The sequence below is a fragment of the Lepisma saccharinum genome, chromosome 13 (genome assembly GCF_977018435.1).
Source record: "Lepisma saccharinum chromosome 13, izLepSacc3.1, whole genome shotgun sequence".
Taxonomy (NCBI): domain Eukaryota; kingdom Metazoa; phylum Arthropoda; class Insecta; order Zygentoma; family Lepismatidae; genus Lepisma; species Lepisma saccharinum.
Window position 1 is genome coordinate 70,673,042 of NC_139241.1, and position 20,386 is coordinate 70,693,427.

The 20,386-nt window shown below is 36.5% G+C and overlaps 1 protein-coding gene across 5 annotated transcripts in view; it reads left to right on the plus strand.

Moving 5' to 3' along the window:
- Zasp66 (PDZ_signaling and DUF4749 domain-containing protein Zasp66) overlaps positions 1–20,386 on the plus strand; it is a 130,800-nt gene that overhangs the window by 88,822 nt on the left and 21,592 nt on the right. For all 5 annotated transcript variants that reach the window (XM_083134418.1, XM_083134415.1, XM_083134416.1 and 2 more), the window contains exons 4-7: positions 7,508–7,660; positions 14,703–14,759; positions 19,087–19,175; positions 19,622–19,702. In XM_083134418.1, coding sequence (XP_082990544.1) covers positions 7,508–7,660; positions 14,703–14,759; positions 19,087–19,175; positions 19,622–19,702 — 380 coding nt within the window. The remainder of the gene's footprint in view (positions 1–7,507; positions 7,661–14,702; positions 14,760–19,086; positions 19,176–19,621; positions 19,703–20,386) is intronic.

Below are 20,386 nucleotides of genomic sequence, written 5' to 3' on the forward strand. Positions count from 1 at the left end.
GTGTGGATTGTTGTAAAATTTCAAGTTTTGTTTGAATATCATCTATCAAGTGATGAAAATGAGATAGTTCAGATTCAGTGTTGAGGTTTTCAAGCTTTGTGATCTGTTGCTGGACACTGACAAGGGTATCTACAATCCCAGGCAATCTGGATTCTACTACATTTGCCAAATCACTTTGCACTGCTGCTATTGTACCTTCAAGATGGGTTATGGAACTTTGAATTTTTCCAAAATCTTCATATGTTTCAAGTTGCAGCTTAATATTTGCTACACTCCGAGTTATTGCATTTAAAGCATCAGAAGATGGCAAGTTGTTCATAAAATTTTCAAGTGTCTCAATTTTTTCTTTAACCTCGGCTATGGCATTGTTCAGAGGATCCAGATTAGGTATTTGGAGTGACTGAATCTGTTCCTTTAGAGTGGAAATCACTAGATCAAAATCTTCTTGTGATTTTATGCTTTTGACAATTGTTTGGAGTTGTGTCTGGACATTATTTATTTGCTCTTCCAATTGTTGTTTCAATTGCTCAGAGTTGGTGGCCTGGGTCTTAAATTTGGCTTGAAGAGCTGCTACAGCTTCTTCCAAACTTTGAAAATTATCCAATGTAGCCAAATCAGTATATTTCTGAAGCAGCAATTTGAGTTCAGAATCAATTTTAAGAAGAGGGTCCATGCATTGTGATTGTAAATTTGTAATTTCTAGTTGAAGACTGGCATTGAGTGTTGTTTGTAAAGCTTGTAAATCACTTCTTAATTTCTTGACTCTGACATCAAGCATCAGAATCTCATCACTGTGATCTTCATGTCTTGTATGGCCAAAAATATCATTAGGCATTTTTGATTTAGTAGTTATTTATTATAGAGTATCTGATTCTTAATTCTATAAAAAAAAGGTATAAGCTTATCATAAGATCCAGGGACCTCAATATATAAGCAGTCACCAGCACAGACAGTATAAACAGTGCCAGAAATCATGTTTGAGTGCTTAATTCTATAAATATTTCTCCCTACTGAAATTTTAACATCACCCTCAGGGGTTGTAATAAATTGCAATTGCCCACCTACAGGTAATTGGTAATGATTTAAATTATTGTTAAATATGTACAATATTTTGCCTGTTTCATCATCAACATCTGTAAATATGCTGTTCAGATGAATAATTAACAAGCCACTCAGTTTAGACAGCATATCAGGAGAGGGTTGTGGTGTTGGCAGCTCCATAATAGCCCGTTTTTTGAACCCAAATAAGTTCATAGGCATGTTTATTTATTTCAAATCATGCTCTGTAATTGGGCATTGATTCCCATTTTTCAAATCGCAATGACCCCATGGTAAAGTATGTATGCCACATGATAAAATGCATCTCTTATCATCATGTGGGTCCAGAGCCACTTTTCTTACAACATTTGAAGTCAATAAGTGATCCACACTCTGAATTCTGGATTCTGATGTTCTGATTAAACTCTGGGATTTGAGACAATTTTTATAATCTTCAAATTGGAGCTCTTTTTCCACAGCTACTTTGCCAATATCCTTGGCCTTTTTAGCAGCAACACCACTACATGTTTTAAAACTGTACATCTTGGCACTTAACCCAGCAAATTCCACAATAACATCACCAAGTGTCTCATCTTTTAACATGCCGGGCACCTTTTTGTTGTGGGGTTGAATGTTCAAATGGCCTGGCAATTCACTGGTATCAAAATATTTAAACAATTCAGGCTGTGCCATATCTTGATAAACATCTTCTGTTTTAATATCAAGAATAAAACTATCCGTGTCCATGTACATCAATTTTACATTATCACCATAAAAAGGTTTGAACACATCATAATACAATATTAACATATGTAATTTGGCCAATTCCAATATTGCAGCCCCTACATAAATAGGTTTATCAAACTTAATCTTTGTTTTTTTCATGTTGAAAAGTGCCATATTTTCATCATAAATTCTTCTATAATTGAAATTAGGCTTTGCAACCAATTTTTTGCTCAGGCTGGGGTCAGTAATTATTTTAACATCGGTATGTTTTCTGACATTTTCAATTGTTTTGCCATATACAGAATTGACCATCAATTTAAACAGGGACTTATCAAATTGGCTTTTTGCAGATGTTCGAAGCTCTGTATTTGTATTAATGTATGATTTCAACCATTCTGAGTGCCTGAACCTCAAAACTTTGCCAATTTTGGTCACTTGAACACCATGTTTCATCAGGAACTGGAGGTTTTTGTAATATATGACATAACCCTGTTTTGGCTCCAGTGTCATCATGAGCTTCTTCTGTTTAGAGCCAGGTGAGCACTGAACCTCAGGAATTGGGGGCAGATCAGAAAATTTGTTATGTAAATCATCAGGAATTGTCAAATCAACCTCTAAGAATAGGCCATAATTACTATCATCAAAGTCCTGAAGATCCTCAATATTAAAATCTTCAACCCATTCAAGCCCTGCATATGGCAGTTTATCCATCATGGCATAACCATAGAGGCTGTTTGCATCCACATACAATATATAATTTGATGGCCGTGCTGGATCATAATCACGAATATATTTGTTATTTGCTCTGGCATATCTCTGAGAACATTGCACCATCCCCCCTCTTATACCTTGCTCCATAAACAGATACATATCTTGATCCTGGATCAGATCCAATTGCTTTTTAGTGTTGAAAAACATTGCAGCCCATGCTAGGCCCGGGGCACTGAAAAAATACACTGGGTCCAGTCCATAATTTTGCATAGAAGATTTTCTGAATGTCTGCATTATATCTGCTAAGATGGTCACGTCAAGTTTCAAATATGCCACGTGATAATCACCAAATGTCTGGCATTTTAAATTGTTCCACACCAATTGGGCATGGTGATAATCTTCATCTGTGATTCCAGAACCTCTGATTTTGCTGTAAAACTCTTCTTGTGGAGGCAGGGAACACTCATCAAATTTAGAATAATCTGTAACATAATCATATGGATATACACCCTTCCGCCTAATTAATTTCAGGTCCTGATTTGGAAACAATGCACGTGTGATTTTGAATTGATCATCAGATAATTGAGTGGCCAGTGTATCCAGGCTAGCAGGTAAAAATCTGTAAGAATCAAGAAATCTTATGTGAATAGGAACACCATTAACTTTAATTGTTTTGCTAATAGATATATATTTTTCATCATTTTCAGCTAAAATATTTAAATTCTGCTTCTCAAACCCCTCATATCTGATCAGATGATGGAAATCATAATTGGATGCTCCATGGCAAAATATGGGGACAAATCTTGGTCTCTTGATCTTAATATTACAGCTATTACACAGGGCCTGTTTATATCGACCATCTGTATGAGAATGGTGTTTCACCTTGATATTTGTATCTGAAAATTCAGAATCACATACCGGGCATTTTTCTGCATTGTTGAAATCTTCAATCTGTTTCTCTGTTAAAGGCAACATGGGTTTTGATTTTAATAAAATATTAGATGCTATGTCACGGCACTCATTTTCTATTTTATGTGCAAATATTTTGATGGCATCTGGTCCCATGTATGAATATTCTTTAGTAACAACACCATCCTGTACAACCACATAACAAAAGCTGGAAGGTTCATGTAGCTGGTATGGTGTAATTGAAGATTCTTCAGGATCTGGATTGCAGAATTCAAGAGGTTTGAGATTTGATTCAAAATCACAGACAATATATGCTGGGTGTTCCAACAAGGCTTCAAACTTTTTGAATTTGCAATTTTCACTTGGATTGGGCATCACCATATGAACAGGTTTATGGTTGCCACAATATTTCAGATGCTCAATTAACTTGTTTTTTGCAATTTCTGCATTCTCTTCAGGATCCCTCTTCACCGTTTTTCTACCATCAAATACACATAAACATCTTCTGCACAACTTGAATATTGTATTGGATTTGTCTAGTTGTGTTCTCACTAAAGCTTCAAGATTATGTATCAGAGTGTAATGATATGTGCCATCCCCTTCAATTAAGAGCAAATCAATCGGAATAGCAGAATCATCATCAAATGTACTGATTCTGAGAGGTTCTATCAAGCAATTGCCAGTGGAGCAAATAAATACATTAATAGATAATTGTTTGCCATTAATATCCCGGGCCTTTTTTTCAAATTTATCAATATTCTGTACAGACATTGGATATTCTAAACCCTCCATTGCATCGTCAAAATCATGTTCATGTTGTTTGTAATAATTTATTCTCTGAGGATTTCTTGAAACTGGAAACAAAGCAGCTAATATACACCACAAAAAGCATTTCTGGTCGGTATTTTTTATATTAACCACGGCTCTTCTGTTTTTAATATTGTCAGGTAATGGCAAATATGTAGATCCTTGTAATGGGCTGAATTCAGAAATATGAACATATAACCTGTGTGGAGAGCCGCATAGGCTCCATCCAGACTCTTTTGCTGCAAAATTAAGAGTGTTTAATATTCAATTGATCCATCAACCTGCTTATTATTGTGTCTAAATTTGCATTTGAGTATACAGGTACAGTTTCTGTTAAGTGGGGCTGTGTAAATTTGGTGCCATTTGGCTTCTTATATTGTGCAAACAATTTGAGGGAAAGCTTATAAGAGCCATTTTGTGCATTGAGAATTGCCTGCAGATCAGAATTTATACTGTTCAAAAAATTCTCAATGCCACATCTTGGCTCTGATACAAACCGGTAATCCCTAAGTTGGGCATTAAAACTGCTATGGATAGGTGCAAAGCATAGCTGCTTTGCTGATCTGGCATTAAGAGGTGCTTCATGCTTCCTTTTCAGACCAGATGTGGATGGTTGTGGGGGCAATGTTGATGACTGTACAGAGCAAGTATCTTTATGTGTATATGTGAAGTATTGCATGTTATATTTTCTATTGCATTTGGGGCAAATTTTTGTGGGAGTTCTGTATTTGTCTGGGTCACAAATCTTTTGGTGCTTGGCCCAATTGGGGCTGGATATATTCTTATTGCATTGATTACAATATTTTTGATTCGGCATTTTTGTTGTTTGTTTATTATATACAATTTCCTGGGATTCAAATCAAAATTCTATGCTTAATAAAAAATATCAATTAGGTTCAGCAGTGTGATTTGTATACCTAGTATATATACTAAGTATATACACTTAGTGTGTAAATATTTTTGGCTTTGGTATTTATATAAAATTTCTTGGGAATCAGATCAAAACTCTATGCTGGATAAAAAATATCAGTTGGGTTCAGCACTGTGCTTTGTGTGTGTGTATATGTGTGTATGTGTGTATGTGTGTGTGTGTGTGTGTATGTGTGTGTGTGTGTGTTAATATTTCTGGCTTTGGTATTTATATAAAATTTCTTGGGGTTCAAATCAAAACTCTGTACTGGGTAATAATTTGTTGCACAGCATGATGCAATATAAATAAACCAGAAATAGGCCACAACTTGGCCACAGGTGGACCGGAAGTAGTCAAACCGGAAGTGGACCGGAAGTGGACCGGAAGTAGACCGGAAGTGGACCGGAAGTGGACCGGAAGTAAATATGTGTGTGTGTGTGTGGGTGGGTGTGGGTGGGTGATATACAAGTTGAGCCTGGTGCCCAATTGAACTTAGACCGGAAGTAAATATGTGTGTGTGTGGGTGTGTCCTGGCCTAGTTTTAAGTATGGCCATCAAGAGGGGCATATTTTTAACAAATTTATGGACAACAATCTCACAGAAGTGCCTTTTGTAAGTATAGGCACATCAATCTGAGGGGGGTTCATACTTTCTGAGAAATTCCAGAAGGCATTTTTACAAAAATCTTGGATTAGACAGGGTTCCACACTTGAGCAAAAAGCTCATATGGGCATGTTGAGCTAGTTTTAAGTGTAAACAAATCTGCCTGAGGGGGGTTCATACTTTCTACACTTGTAAGTGGTGCTTATAATACCACAAACCCCACTACTGTGTGTGTGATCAAAAAGTTAATATAGGATACAGCAAATCTAGAAATATCGTTTAAATACTTACAGTATATTTTCAATATCTTCCCACTCATAGCTGAAGCCGAGAGAATATATTCTAATTACTTCCTGCTACTTTGACTTCGGCTCGTAAATCAGATGAAATAATTTTACACCTATCTGTTCTTTGTATTCTGTGAATTTAACCATTATCAACTTTTGAGCAAAATAATATCTGCAGTCTACATTTTCACTCGTAAATGCAAACAAATTTTACAAAGTAGTTTACCAAACTTCAGAAAGGGGAGGCTGGCTACGGCCCTGGTGTTCGAAGTAGAACAGTGTGTTGTTCGACTCGCGACCTCAGCGTCAAAGTGACATGTTCCAGTCCTGCCCTATATATATATATATATACACACACCATGGAAAACCACCCATTTCAATGTGTGTGTGTGTGGGGGGGGGGGAGTAGCAACATTCGTAAATCTCATTTCATTGGCGATGTGACTTATGAAGCTTCAAGTTCCTTTTCTAAGTAGTGGAAATCTATTGCAGTTGGCAACACTGCAGACAAGTGTGCGACGGTACAGTTTCTACTCGAAGCAACTACGTCATGCAAAGGGAGGGGCGTGCAGTTGATTGAAAGAACGCACTGAAACCTACTAGGTATCGTAGAACTGCGGGTACCCGGCAGGTTTACAATACCTGCCAGGAACGATCTGGGCAGGTGGTGTTCAAGCGAGGGTGTTGCGCAGGTTGCATGGCATTTCAGGAGCGATGTCTCGTGAACGGGTCTGCTCCTGGTCTTGTGCAGACCTCTGGTGGTGGCGTGGTTATCACATAGCGTTATGACGCTGGGGTCCTGGATTCGAATCCCAGCCTGAGAATGGATGTTTGTGAGTGTTTGTTCATCAATTTCATTATATCATCACTCATTCCCAACTTCGCATTTAGCCAAAAGTGGCAAAAAAGCGGAGTAAAATAAAGCAAATCAATCAATCAAATCCAAAATTGTGTGCTAAATTAGGAACCTAGGTTCGTTGTTCCATTTTAAAAATTACTATATTATTAATATTTGGGGGGACTGAGATGCAATTTAGCAACTCCAATGAAATTATAATTTTTTTGTTTGTTTTTTCACATAATTTTGAAAAAATGTAGGCACTAGTTACATTAGGACAGTTTTTCATGATGTTGAGCATAACATAGTAACACAATGGTTAAATATATATATATATATATATATATATATATATAATGAGTGTGTGTGTGTGTGCATACATTTTAATAAATTGGTATGTGTGTTGTTTATATTAGCAATGATTTATGCACCCCAACATCTCCACAATTAATAAGAATACACTCCCAAATTTGCCTTTTCATACACACACACACCCCTAATTTATAGCTATTTTGGTGTTAAATTTGCCTTTACACCTCTAGATTAAATATTCTGGTCAAAACCTTTGAAATCGCTATGACTTGTGATTGATTAAAATTGATATTGCTTTGGCATATTTAATACAGCGATAATGGTAATTCTGTTGTTCTGGATTGTAAGTCACAATGTCTCTTTCAGCCATACCGCACAACACCACTAGTTCTTCCTGGAGCAAAGGCGAAGAAAGATAATGCAGTAACACAATCATATCTCCAACATCATCCAAATCCAGCGATGAGGGCGCCACCATCACACTTCGGCTCGCCGGCAGACTACTTGATGAAGCAGAAGGTACAGTAATGCACACCTAGATTCAATATTTGTTCCATTTTTTTAAGGTTATTATATAAATTTATCATGGACATAAAATGATACAATAGTAGAACTTCCAATAGTAGTTAATCATAGACATATTTTACAGTTAGGACATTAATGGTTCAGTGGATGATATTCAGCAAACAACTTCTCCAATTCACTGCATGAAATCACACCTGGCACCATATTTCTGGCAATCAGATCAGATTCTATGTTTAATGGATAACATGTTGGGTAAGCCTGTGCGTATGGTCTTTGCCGAAGTGATTCAAGGTATGACATGATCATATGAGGAATGTGTAAGAAGGCTTCTCTTATGCTTTTCATAATACCTGTGAATCTATGTATTTGCCAGACTTCATGCATATAAACTGTTTCTACCCAAAATGCATTGCATGATGACGTCAAGTTAAATATCATCCATTTGCCCATGCTACGTATGAAGCCACGATAGTGTTTCAAGAAGCTATCTTCTTGTAATCAAGAGGTCCCAGGTTAAATATGAGTGACTTGAATCATACTTTTAAATATCTAATTCCAATTGATGACTGATTACAAATTTCCAACAATACAACGAAACTAAGATATGCATGAAAGCCTGAAAGAATGGCGTAATTCATTAAAACTTATCAACATTACCCAAATACTTATTGCAGCTTCTTAGTAGAAAGAAAACCTACATTTGGACTGTATCTAAAGATATCTGTTTGGCGGTTACACGGACATAAGTAATTTACTCTGATAAGCTTACTTTTCATTTATCCACGCAAATATTTTCTTGCAATCGATTTTGCCACCTGTCTGTCTGGTGGCTTTGTCAGGCATGCATTGTGTGCCGAACTGATTCAAGGTATGACTATCCTGATCATATGAGGAAGGTGTGATTCACTGTGTGCACACCTGACAAATCCACCAGACGGGTGGCGAAATCAATCACGAGAAAAAATTTGCTTGGAAAAATGGAAAGTAAGCTTATCAGAGTAAATTACATTTGGACGTTCTTCTCCTCCTGATAATTCAGAATTTGAAAGTAAATTACCATCTCTCAAAAAAATTTAAGAATGCTTGATTTCATATTTCTTTCTGAATATTCATCATTAACTTTTAATTGTTGGGAGGACCTAATATATGAGGCACAAATATCACACATGTACATAAAAAAAATCAGGGCTATTTGCTATTTAAGGGTGTACACCCTTCCACACTTGATGAAACCGAAGCCTTTTGGTGTGAATGATGTCTTAACAGATGCCTTATTCTACTTCTAATTTCAATTTTGGTTACTTTATGTTGTTTTTCCATTCCTTGGGTTAATGGTAACAATGAAGATGGATGATGACTTGATAATAGGACAAACACAAATATCGCATCTATGCTTATCTGGGATTCGTGGTATGTTATGCTTTCCACCCTACTCTTATAATTACAAAATGATAAAATTACACTGACTTTGAAAGTGGCATTTCACATAACTGCCTGTAAAATGCCACTAACAGAATAAAAGAAACACTTTCAAAATAAGATTTATTGTATTTATTTTGTAATATACAACATTAGTTAGGTGTACTTTTTCTGAGCATCTTTAATTATTTATTTACAGTGTACATAACTTTATTTCAGATGATAATTCCAGTTAACTCTATATACAATTTTGTATTTGAAGTTTTGATATTTAGCACCACTTTTCTGCCACTTTTGGCTAATTGCAATGATGAGGATGAGTGGTGATTGTATGAAATTGGTGAAGGAACACTTACAAATAGCATGACCAGGCCAGGACTCGAACCCGGTAACTTTGGTGGAGAGTCTTAAAGTCTACCACTTAAATGTTCAGCCTCCAAGGTGGCAGACTGTGCATATATGAATTGTGATTCCATGAAAAGAAACTCCACATGGATGTTGATTCTATAAATGAGGTTCTAATCATGAGTGGTGGATTTATAATGCTTTCTGCATTGAGTTCTACCATCATTGGATTAATGTGTTTGGATTTCAGGGTATCAAGGAATTTGAACCTGCACAGGGGTGGTATCCTGTTGAGAATGAGGTAACGGAACTATGTCTGCTAAGCACATAGGGGCATCATAGATGAAACAGCTGAATCTGAGAAACAAAAGAATATGTTCTAATAAGTTGCTTGCCATTGTCAATGTGCTTCCAATCTCTAGGAAAGGGGATCGTGCTATGTCTAGAATCTATTGCATGATGTTCTGTGGATTACATCGTGATGGTTGATTAGAAAAAGACACTCTTTGTTCACAAAAACTAATTGGGTGCAATGATGAGGCCTCTAGCTAGGAACAAATGGTGCATATCCATCCGCTGATATTTCATATTTCTGAAATGCCTCTCACAGATGTGTTAGCTTCCTTGCTACGAGATTCAATAAAGAGATAAATTTTCTGTTTACCAATAGTAAATGATGAATTGGTAGAAACCTTGATTTTTTGCAAACGTGATAACACCAAAAGAAGTCAATTGTTGCACAAAAAAAGTGTTAATGAATTTGCAGTGGCATGATCAACACGTTTTTCATGCATTTGAAATTGCAAAATAAAGCAAATTTGGCACAAGGCTCCCTCTTTTGATGCTGTTCAATACCAGTGGGTTGTGCATGATTTTGTTTTCAATGCAACAGAACGTGGCACTTAATAGTATGACAAAAGATGATTTCATATTGCAAGCACAGAATATACATATGGAGTACTATACATGTGCTTTATCTTAGAAGTAACTAAATGGGGGTATGACCCCTCCATCAGCATCCCCACCCGCCTATCAGACATGCCGAGCATGATGCAAAACTCATATCCACAGAACAGTTATCTAAAGTTAAATATTGACATGCTGATTGCATAGAGTCGCATGGGAATGTGAAACTTCTCATGTATACGCATATGGTGCAATCGATTTAAAAATCCTAATGCTGAAGTTATAAATGCATGACATACACAAATACTGCAATTATGATTAGATTTAATTCATGCAACTGTTGCAAGCTATACTAAAGAGCAGGTGAGAATGAAATAGATAGAACTAAATATCGCATCCAGCATAGACGTAAAGAAATTCAATGTTATAATTTTCCCTGGTAGTGGGAAATGATAAATGTGCATGTTAATCTCAGTGCTTGAAGCTATGATTAGATACCATAAGAATATAGAAACAAATATGTTAATGTATATGAAGATGTTGCACGACTTAAGTGTAGAAATATGTTATCATTTATGTGCCTAAAACTATATGTATTTTTAATATTATGTAACATTAGGCTCAATAACACATGTGTATGAATTGTATTAAGAATACGCAAAGTGTAATTCCATAGAAGAATAACAATATTTATTAGGAATGACAAGATTTTTTGTGAAATATTGTTAGAAACTAGTTTTGGGGAACCTTTTGACCCAGATGGTAAGGTTCTAAGTTCGAGTCCTGCATGGGACGACTTTTGCTTGCTCGTACTTGTTAGTCTCTCCCACTCTCAAGTGTATACATTCAAATATCATTTTAATCTGACAATAATCGTAGACACATACATGTAAAATATTCATCCTGGTAGTTTCAGCTCACAATCATCTATTTCATTTTCATGTTACTGTTTTGGTAAGATAGACAACTATATTTTCACGTGGCGTTAATAACTATTTTTACTTAAGTTTCAGTTTCACTGTGTCTTTCCCTTCACAATCCATATTTTGAGGCCCCACTAACACAGACAAATTATGGCTATATGTATACTACTGGGCTTCGAGCATATACTGCTTCTTTTGCCTGTTTGAGCATTATTTTATTGGCAAAGAAGCTCTCAATTTCGTACGCTATCTAGTGTTGTCCACTGCAACTTTCATAAACTGTATTAGAAAATTAATTGATAGTGTCCTCGTAATTTTAGTCTTCATGACAGAGTTGTCCTACTTGGTTGACTTTAGCTGTGCATTGTCACTGCAGCACCCAGCTGTATGTCAAACGTCATGGTAACAAGGGGAGAACATCCTTCCATTGCACCCTCTCCTGGCCCTGCTTATTGGAGGGAAAGTATCAAAAGTTTTGGCAATTCTGAAGTAGTCTTGCTATGTATTCTTCTACACACCAGGGTTTATGATGTGGTTTCTCATACGAGGGAGAGATGATGATCGCCATAGCCTGATACTGAGATTACCACTGATGTTGATGTAGGTTTCCTAAATATCTCGGCATTCCATTAAGTCTTGACATGTATGCTGTAGATACTAGAGTGCTGCAATGAGAGTTTTTTGCTCAAGCGGCAAATAGTTTGCATGGGCAACACTAGATGGCATACATAATTGATAAGTCTTCCGCTCAAGCGAAAAAGGCTTGAACAAGTGGAATAGACTCGAACTCTATTAGTACATGTATTTCTGTCACTTGTCTATGATAGTGGGCCCTCAAACATGGATTGTGAATTAAAAGATGAAATGAAATTGAAAAATAAGTGACCATAGTCATCATCTCCATGTTAAAATGCAATTTTGTATATCTTACGCAGATATATGAAAATAAAATTCATTATTATGAGCTTAAACTACCTAGACTGCTATTTTATGTTTCTACGATTATTGTCACATTAAAATGATGTTCGATTGAATGTTATAACTGCATTTTATTATTTCGTAGAATATGATTATTCTTTTCGGTAAGTGAACAATGATGTACACGTATTTGTTTCCCTGTGATACGATATTTGTAATTGCTTAGGCAGTTCTGTCAGCATGTGTATCCATTTCACGTTTCGGTCTGTAGATATTGCATACTTTCATATGTATTGTATTTGAGTCTTACATAAGAATATATATGGAATTATTATTTATAATTGTAATTGCATAGAGTGGTTTCCTTCCACGTATGTGTTTTAGGTTGACAGTGCTGCTTATTGGGTTCTGAAATACGGGACATTGTCAATCATTGCACTACGAGTGTGGTACGCTCAAGCTTAGCATGCTCAAGTGTGGGAGATTCAAATGAGTTTGAGCGAGCAAAAGTGGCCCTATGCAGTAGTAGATACATTCTGCCATTCAGAAAGTAAGTTCTGATATACTTAAAAGGTACAGATATTCGAGACAAATTTATGGTGACTAGTATCTGTCTTTAACACATTTTGTATATGGTGGCCACGGTGGCTCAGTCGGTAACGCGTCTGACTACCATGCTAAAGGTCCCGGGTTCGATCCCCGGCCGGTTCAAATCCGGGAACTTTTCTAACGGTGAAAGCGGCCCCGGCGCCCACCCAGCGTCGAATAATATGGGTACCTGGGGGAAACCCTGGGGAGTAAAGGCGGTCAGGGGTATGATGCTGATCACATCACCCCCACTCACGACCGGATCAAGAAAGTGTGGGGCGTTACCCCCACACCCCCTATACGCCTTCATGGCGTGGTGCTAAGCACAGGGGAGCACTTTACCTTTTTTACCTTTAGTATCTGTCACCATAAAATTCTTCTTGATATTGTAGACAAAGTTGTTCAGGCACTTGCCAAATCTGGAAACAAGCTTCTGTACTCTGGTGAAAGAAATCTGCACCTGTGCATGCACAATGAAACAGCAAAATATCTTGCAAGTGTAGAAACTCATGCTCGTGACAATGCACTTGACAGTAGATTTCTTCAAGTTGCTGCTACAAACAGATTATGAGGTCCATTTCGAAGTTTTCTTTTAAAAATTATTTTTTTTTTTTAAAAAAAAATGTACTTTTAAGAAGTGTAAATGCCCAGTCAACAAGGTAATGTTACCACAACATTGTGGCAACGTTAGCCCCTCACATACCTAACGTTGTTACAACGTTATCACAACATATACTGAACATTATGTAGCAACGTTAGGTATGTCAGGGGTTAACGTTGCCACAACATTTTTGCAACATTACCTTTTTGCCTGTGTAATTTACAAATATAAGAATGCATATTTAAAATATGGTTATTTGCATGGTAAGTTATTAGTAGTCTTGCCAAGCCATTTTTGTATATAATACATATGCGTAACAGGAAAAAGTCATGTTTGTAACGTCACAGTTTCTCTTTACATATTATAAAATTTTTTCCTGCTCCACCAAAATAGGCAATTGTTAGTCTGGAGATTGTGATGAATTAACCAATCTCTAACTACACCTGGTAATCAGTTTCTTTTTGCAGTACTTAGCTCCTGATTATATAGTCTGGAATAAAAATATTTATCATGGGAGTTTCACTTGTATTCAACACATTTCATTTTCTGATCTTCCTTACAACTTCAATATTCACACATCTCTCGAAAGATAATAAAACACATTTTTTCACTAATTACAATCGAAAGTATCCTTATTTGTGTTACTAAAAGTTATGTTTGTTTTTCATTTGAGTCGCACTGCCATCTAGTGTACGCTCTAGGAAATATAAGGTTTGGAGGTCAGTGCACACACAAATTCAGATTAAACAAAAACTCCAATCTGACGCTTGTGGCGCTCATGGTGGTGATCATCCAAACTAAAGCGTATTCAGTGGAATGTTTTTTGTAACGTTGATGCAACGTTATCACAACGTTGTTCCCCTACATACGACATTCATCATAAATACAACAAGCATACAACGTTGTGGCAACGTTATCACAACGTTGTTCCCCTACATACAACATTCATCATAAATACAACATTCATACAACGTTGTGGCAACGTTAGTGTGTTGACTGGGTGTATTTTGGAAAGGAAATTAATGCACTAAAAGAAATTCTACAATGTGTAACACTTTTGAAATGACCCTCGCATAATGATTTTGTTCAATATATATTTGAAATAACTAGTTTGTCTTTTCAGGTGAGGTAAAGTAAATCCTGTAGCTCTTTAGATTTTTTTTAAAAGCATGAGGTGCCTCTATAGTTCGTAATAGCTACCATTAGAAAATTGAACTGAAGTAGTACAAATACACTGTATCTTCTTGTAGGATAGTTGTATTGCTGAAAGCTTTTACAGTAGAATATTACTTCTTCTGCATGAATTCTTGAATGCATTACTTGCTTGCTTCTACAGGTGGCTGATACTGTGCTGGAACGTGTAGCTGGGCAAGAAATTGCAGCTGGAAAACAGGTAACTCTTTGCTGCATTTTTCTCTATTTCTAGTGATTTTGTTTAGTGTACTTTTTGTCAGCAAGGCGTATTTTTGTTAGCTCTTTTTTAAATGAGGCAAGTGAAAAAAATTTGAGAGTGTGCTTAAGACACTGAAGAAACTGCCAATTTGCCCAATCTATTCCCCAACAGCCCCAAATACACATTTTGCACATGATATTTAGGGAGTTTATTTAACATAACTGCTCCATAATAGAATAATCTGCCTAACTACTTGCATTGTCCCTCACCATGGCCACGCAGTCTAACGTGTAAGGCTTTGGGGTGGTTCAACTCTTCTGGGGGAAATCGTAACAACTTTTCTCATGAAATTTCAGACAGTGTATGTGGTCACCCACCACTGTGAGAAAATTGGGAGCTACAAATGAGTAGCATAAACTGGTTATAATGAGAACTGTGGAGGTTCGTCATGCTGACCACATGTCACCCCATAACTGGTTGGATGATCGACCACCTCTGCCAAGGCATGTGGGAGTGAGGCAGTCGGTACGTGGGCCCTGGCTCTCAAGGGCTGTTGCACCACAGGTTTTAACTACCCCATTCTCTTTTTTCTCACAACGTTTGTGTAAAGATATGACTTTTCATGTTTAAAATGCATATAAGGTATTCTAAGTATTAACATTAAGGCTTAGCTGGACCTTTGGCTCCCGCCAGGGCAGCTGTTTTCAAATTTTACTCTCCTCTCGAAAAGCAACTATGATATTCCAGAATCTAAAAAATTACATGCTCTTAGAATTACTTCTAGAGCATTTACATGAATCTTCACATAGTTCACTTTTGATGATATCTAGATATTATCAATAGTAGAATAGACTGATGTAGCCACAGAACTATTGAGAATATCTACACAACAGTGAAAGCAAGAACCACATACGATTCATTCAAATGCTCTATAAGAAATTCTAAGCATGTGTAATTATTAAGATTCTGGGATAGCATTGATGTTTTTCGAAACTACATGAAAATTTGAAAACAGCTGCCCTGGCAATGGCCGACCCTTAAGAACATTCTATCAAGAATTGCACCGTGAAGTATTTCTCATATTTTTTGGAAGTCAAAGCTGTTTCTGAAATGTGAAACTTCTAGTTACCCAAGATGCCTTTGAGTAAGAGCAGCAAATGATTTGCAACTATTTTGACATTAGAAAAAAATTACAAATTTTACAATTATGAGCATCATACATGCTTACATCTTGTTAACACTTGTCCAGCAATAGCACTGTATAACATTCACCATTTCAGCTGTAAAGAATATTGTCACACATCCTCTTGTTCTCTTAATGAATCTATTGCAGCCCTATTTCATGGTATCTCATGGTCTTTATACGTAAATTTAGTAACGTGAAAGTGGTGTTTGACGGAGATGAGGGAATTCCTGACCCCCTAGATGTTAATTTTTGGAACTTGGGAGAAACTATACCTATACAATATCCCGATGATCCCCCCAGTGGAAATTTTTCAAAAACAACACTGGAAGTGTGAAAATTAGTTTCAATACTATATTGTAGGAAAAGTGCGATTGCTTTTCGGGAAAGGTATGGCCTCCTCTGTCAACCCTTGATGTTTCAATGCACATCTACCCAACAGTTTTTCAACATATAAGTTTTAGCAGTACAAGTGCAGCATATTAATACTAATGAACTAGAATTATATTTAATAATGGTTTGTGTATATGCATGATATTATTCCTACGTTTGGATGCTTGCTAGCTAATTTTAATTTAAATTAGCCTTTATTCTATATATTTTGAACTAGCTCTGAATCTTGGAGGAGTTTTGTAATTTTAACTACTTTTGTTTAAAAAAAAAATAAACAAATATTTTGGAGACTAAAGGAGCTTGGGTACCAAAGTGACATGTGACAGGCGACAAGTAAGGAACACTTGTCATTTCAATTGGGACGTTCTTGTTTCATGCACTGTCACATCCGTTGTTCGTCATTCCAGTGTGAAATCCCATTCCACCTGTTACATTGGCCTGAAAGCTCCCATATTCTCTCCATGGCTAGTGCCTTTGTAAGAGAGGATATGATGTAAGACTTGTTTTCTGTGGTCAATGGCAAAAGTGGTCACACTTTGTACAATGGAAACAAATTGGTTATTTTATGCAGTGGCATGTTTGCGTGATGTAACATTTGGAAAACATGCCGTTGTGGAGTTTATAGATGAGGTGAAATCAGTGGTGTATTTTAAAAAAATTACCTGGTTTACCACAACAATTCTTATTCTATATATTTATTATGTATTAATTAGATATAACAGAAATAAAACACCAATGCAGGGATGCAAATGAAACAAAAACAAAAGTTCGACAACTTCAAATTTGAAAGTAATTTCCATATATGTGAAAATTGTTTGTTTTACTGGTGGTAAACCACATAACATGGGAGGGTACACAACTGGAGAAAAACAATTTGATACAAATCATTGGAGGAATACAAAGACAAAAATATAAAGAAAAATCAATGGATAGAAGTGTGTGCTACAGTTGTTATTCATTGTTGAAATTATTTGTTATTAAAAATCATGAAGGCTTTTGCTGATTATATTTGCACTTCAAGAAATAACACTCTAACTGGAATTTTGAAGATTTTGAGTTTTAAGTATGTACAGTCACCTGCAATCATTCCCATATGCATGGGAAAAGTGATAGGCTGCAGCACCCTCCCTCCCCCTCGAAAGTATGAAACAATAAAAAAAATAATGAAATTAAAGCAGTAAAAATCTTTGGAAAAACCAAAGTAGTAAATGCAAAGCCACCTTTTACATGATTCCCGATTACCATTTTTTCTCTCTCAATGTTCATACAGGTTCACAAATGCTCGTCTACAAATCTAGTGGAGTGGATGGGAGAAACAGCTCATCTTCTTTCTGTCTTTCACTGCAACTTGCCAAAACATAAATAAATAAATCATGGATGGATCCATCTTCCACTTTATGCGAAAAGACACGAGATGGTAGCACTGTTACCATTTGACTATCCCATTAACTATGGTTTTCTTACAAACCGCATATGTCACTTGCATAAAATGTACCTGCAAAATGAGACCATTTTTGTCATGCTGTCGACAGCAGAAATCAGTAGCATAATTTTTTCTTTATTTCTTTTCTTTTAGCAGACAAACTTATATTTGCAACCCTTTTCTGTATTCCAATGATCCTGGGATCAAAGAGATGGATAATGATACTCACACTCCCCTTTCTCCCCTTCAATACAAATAAAACAAGCAATGAGTGTTTAAATGGTAATACCTTTTAGTGTGACAAAGTAAGTTTTTAAACCACTCTTGCTTGCTTGCTATATTTGTATTCAATTTAGTACTAGGGATGCTAAAAGACAAAGTACACGATAACAAAAAAAGTATTTGTATATGGATTTCTTGCTTCATGTTTCAAAAGGTCCCTGGTGCTTGAGAAAATCTGGTATGCCTCGGATGTCGCCTCCAGAAATTCTCAAAGCTTATTGACCTGTAACAACCCACACCAAAATCATGAAGTGAGTACATACGCATGAAGATTGAGACGGGTAAAGTCTCTTAAGGTCCCACACTGTGGCTGTGAGGTCTAGGGCATCGTGCTTTGGGCTCCGGCTGCGGGTCGCATGCAGGTTCGAGTCTCCTGGGGGAAGCAAAACAACGTTTATCCAGAGATGTTGGCCTGTGTATGGGACCGGTGGCCACCCACCATCATGAGGAAATTGGGGAGCTACGAACGAGTAGCGGATCTGGTCATGGAACTTACGATGACTCGGGGTTCGTCGTGCTGACCACCCTGTAACTGGTCGGATGATCTCCCACCTCTAGTGGAAGTGAGGCCGGCAGTCTGTAGGTAGACACTGGCCCTCACGGGCTGTTGTGCCACGGGTTAGTCTCTTTAGGCACGGCTGGATCTTTGGCCGACACCAGGGCAGGTGTTTTCGAATTTTTTTCTCCTTTTGAAAAACAACTATGATATTCCAAAATCTTAAATCCTTATAGTGGTTTTCTTTCAATGTTGTCTACATATTATCAATACTTTAATAAGCTTAGGTACCCTACTGAGAATATCTAGGCAACAGAGAAGGCAAACCACATGATGATTCACATGAATGTTGTAGAAGGAATTCTAAACATATGTAATTTTTCTGACTGGAATATCATAGAGGTTTCTCGAAAGAGAAAATTTGAAAACAGCTGCTTTGCCATTGACCAAAGGCCCATACAAGCCTTATGAAAGCAACAGTTGTTAGATATTCATAAATCTTTAAATGTGACTTCAAAACTCTTAATTCCTGTTCCTGGATTATTTTCAGATTGTGCACAAGCAGTTCAACTCACCCATTAACCTTTATTCTGACCAGAACATAGCCGAGACGATTGCAACACAGACAGGCGTTACTCCGTAAGTACCTCGAGGAGGGTAACAAGGGGGGAAACAGTGGTAGTGGTGAAGAAACTTTTATAAAATGTGCTTCTGACAAAGTAAACTTATGTCTTTTGAAATTACTTAAGTGTTGCCAGGGCATATTGTTTTGGAATTCTCTTTGCAATTACCATCTGGTGACAGTGTAAAGAAATAATCGGGAAGGACAGATTGGGCACTGCAGCCACAATAACATTTTATTTGCACAAAATATCATACTAAAAAAAGTGTCTTAACCTTTTATGCTTTTTTGGGGTGTGTAACCACTTTTCTTATCCATGAATTTCACAGATTTGAAGTGTTATTTACCTTTTAATGTGTACTAAAGTAATAATTACATGGCTATTTTGTTATTCTTTGAAGATTTTTTTGTTTGTGCTTATTCACATAATGTTTGCTGACATCTTATTAAACTACCCACGCAGGCAAAATTCGCCAAGACAATTATACCAGGCTCCTATGTCTCCGAAGTCGCCAGCTCTTTCACCAAGACCTTCGAAACTAAGGCAAGTAAAGTTAACGCATAATGCAAATTGTTTTGCAATGTTCGTTTCGCCAGCTAAAACAAATGCACGGCTATATCTTTTCTTCTCTTTCTCACATACTGGAATTTCTTCTAACTTTCTGTAGCATCAGACTTGCCTTGTTTATTTTTGTTGACAGCATATTTAACTTTGGTAGATGCACAAAATTCTAGAAAGGCATGGTAGCTACTAAGCGTGGAGTTTCTTACATTAGTATTATTTGATTAGAACTTTGGATAATCTCTCTCTATTTCTGGGAATGAATAAGTTATACTCTACCATTAAATTTGCAATTCCTTTTCGGTACCATAATGAAGTAAACTGCTCTCTCACAATGTTGAATTTTTTTGGAAGAATACAATGGAATATACTACAATTAGAAAAGTAGCATTATTACTAATTGTTGTTGGCATGCACATTCAGCAGTGACATGGTGAAGTCAAATATCTCTGTAGCACATTCTTGTATCTCAATAACTCTTGTATTATTGTTCAACTTGCAATTAGATTGTTTTGTAAAGTGAGCATTTTAAAATTACGTCCATGAATTTAACTACACAGAATGTTCATAAAAGCATAATTTTAATCATTTCTGCTTTCCCGCCCAATTCCAGGACATTAGTGCATCCCAAAGAAACTTTTCACAACACCAGAATAAATTATACTG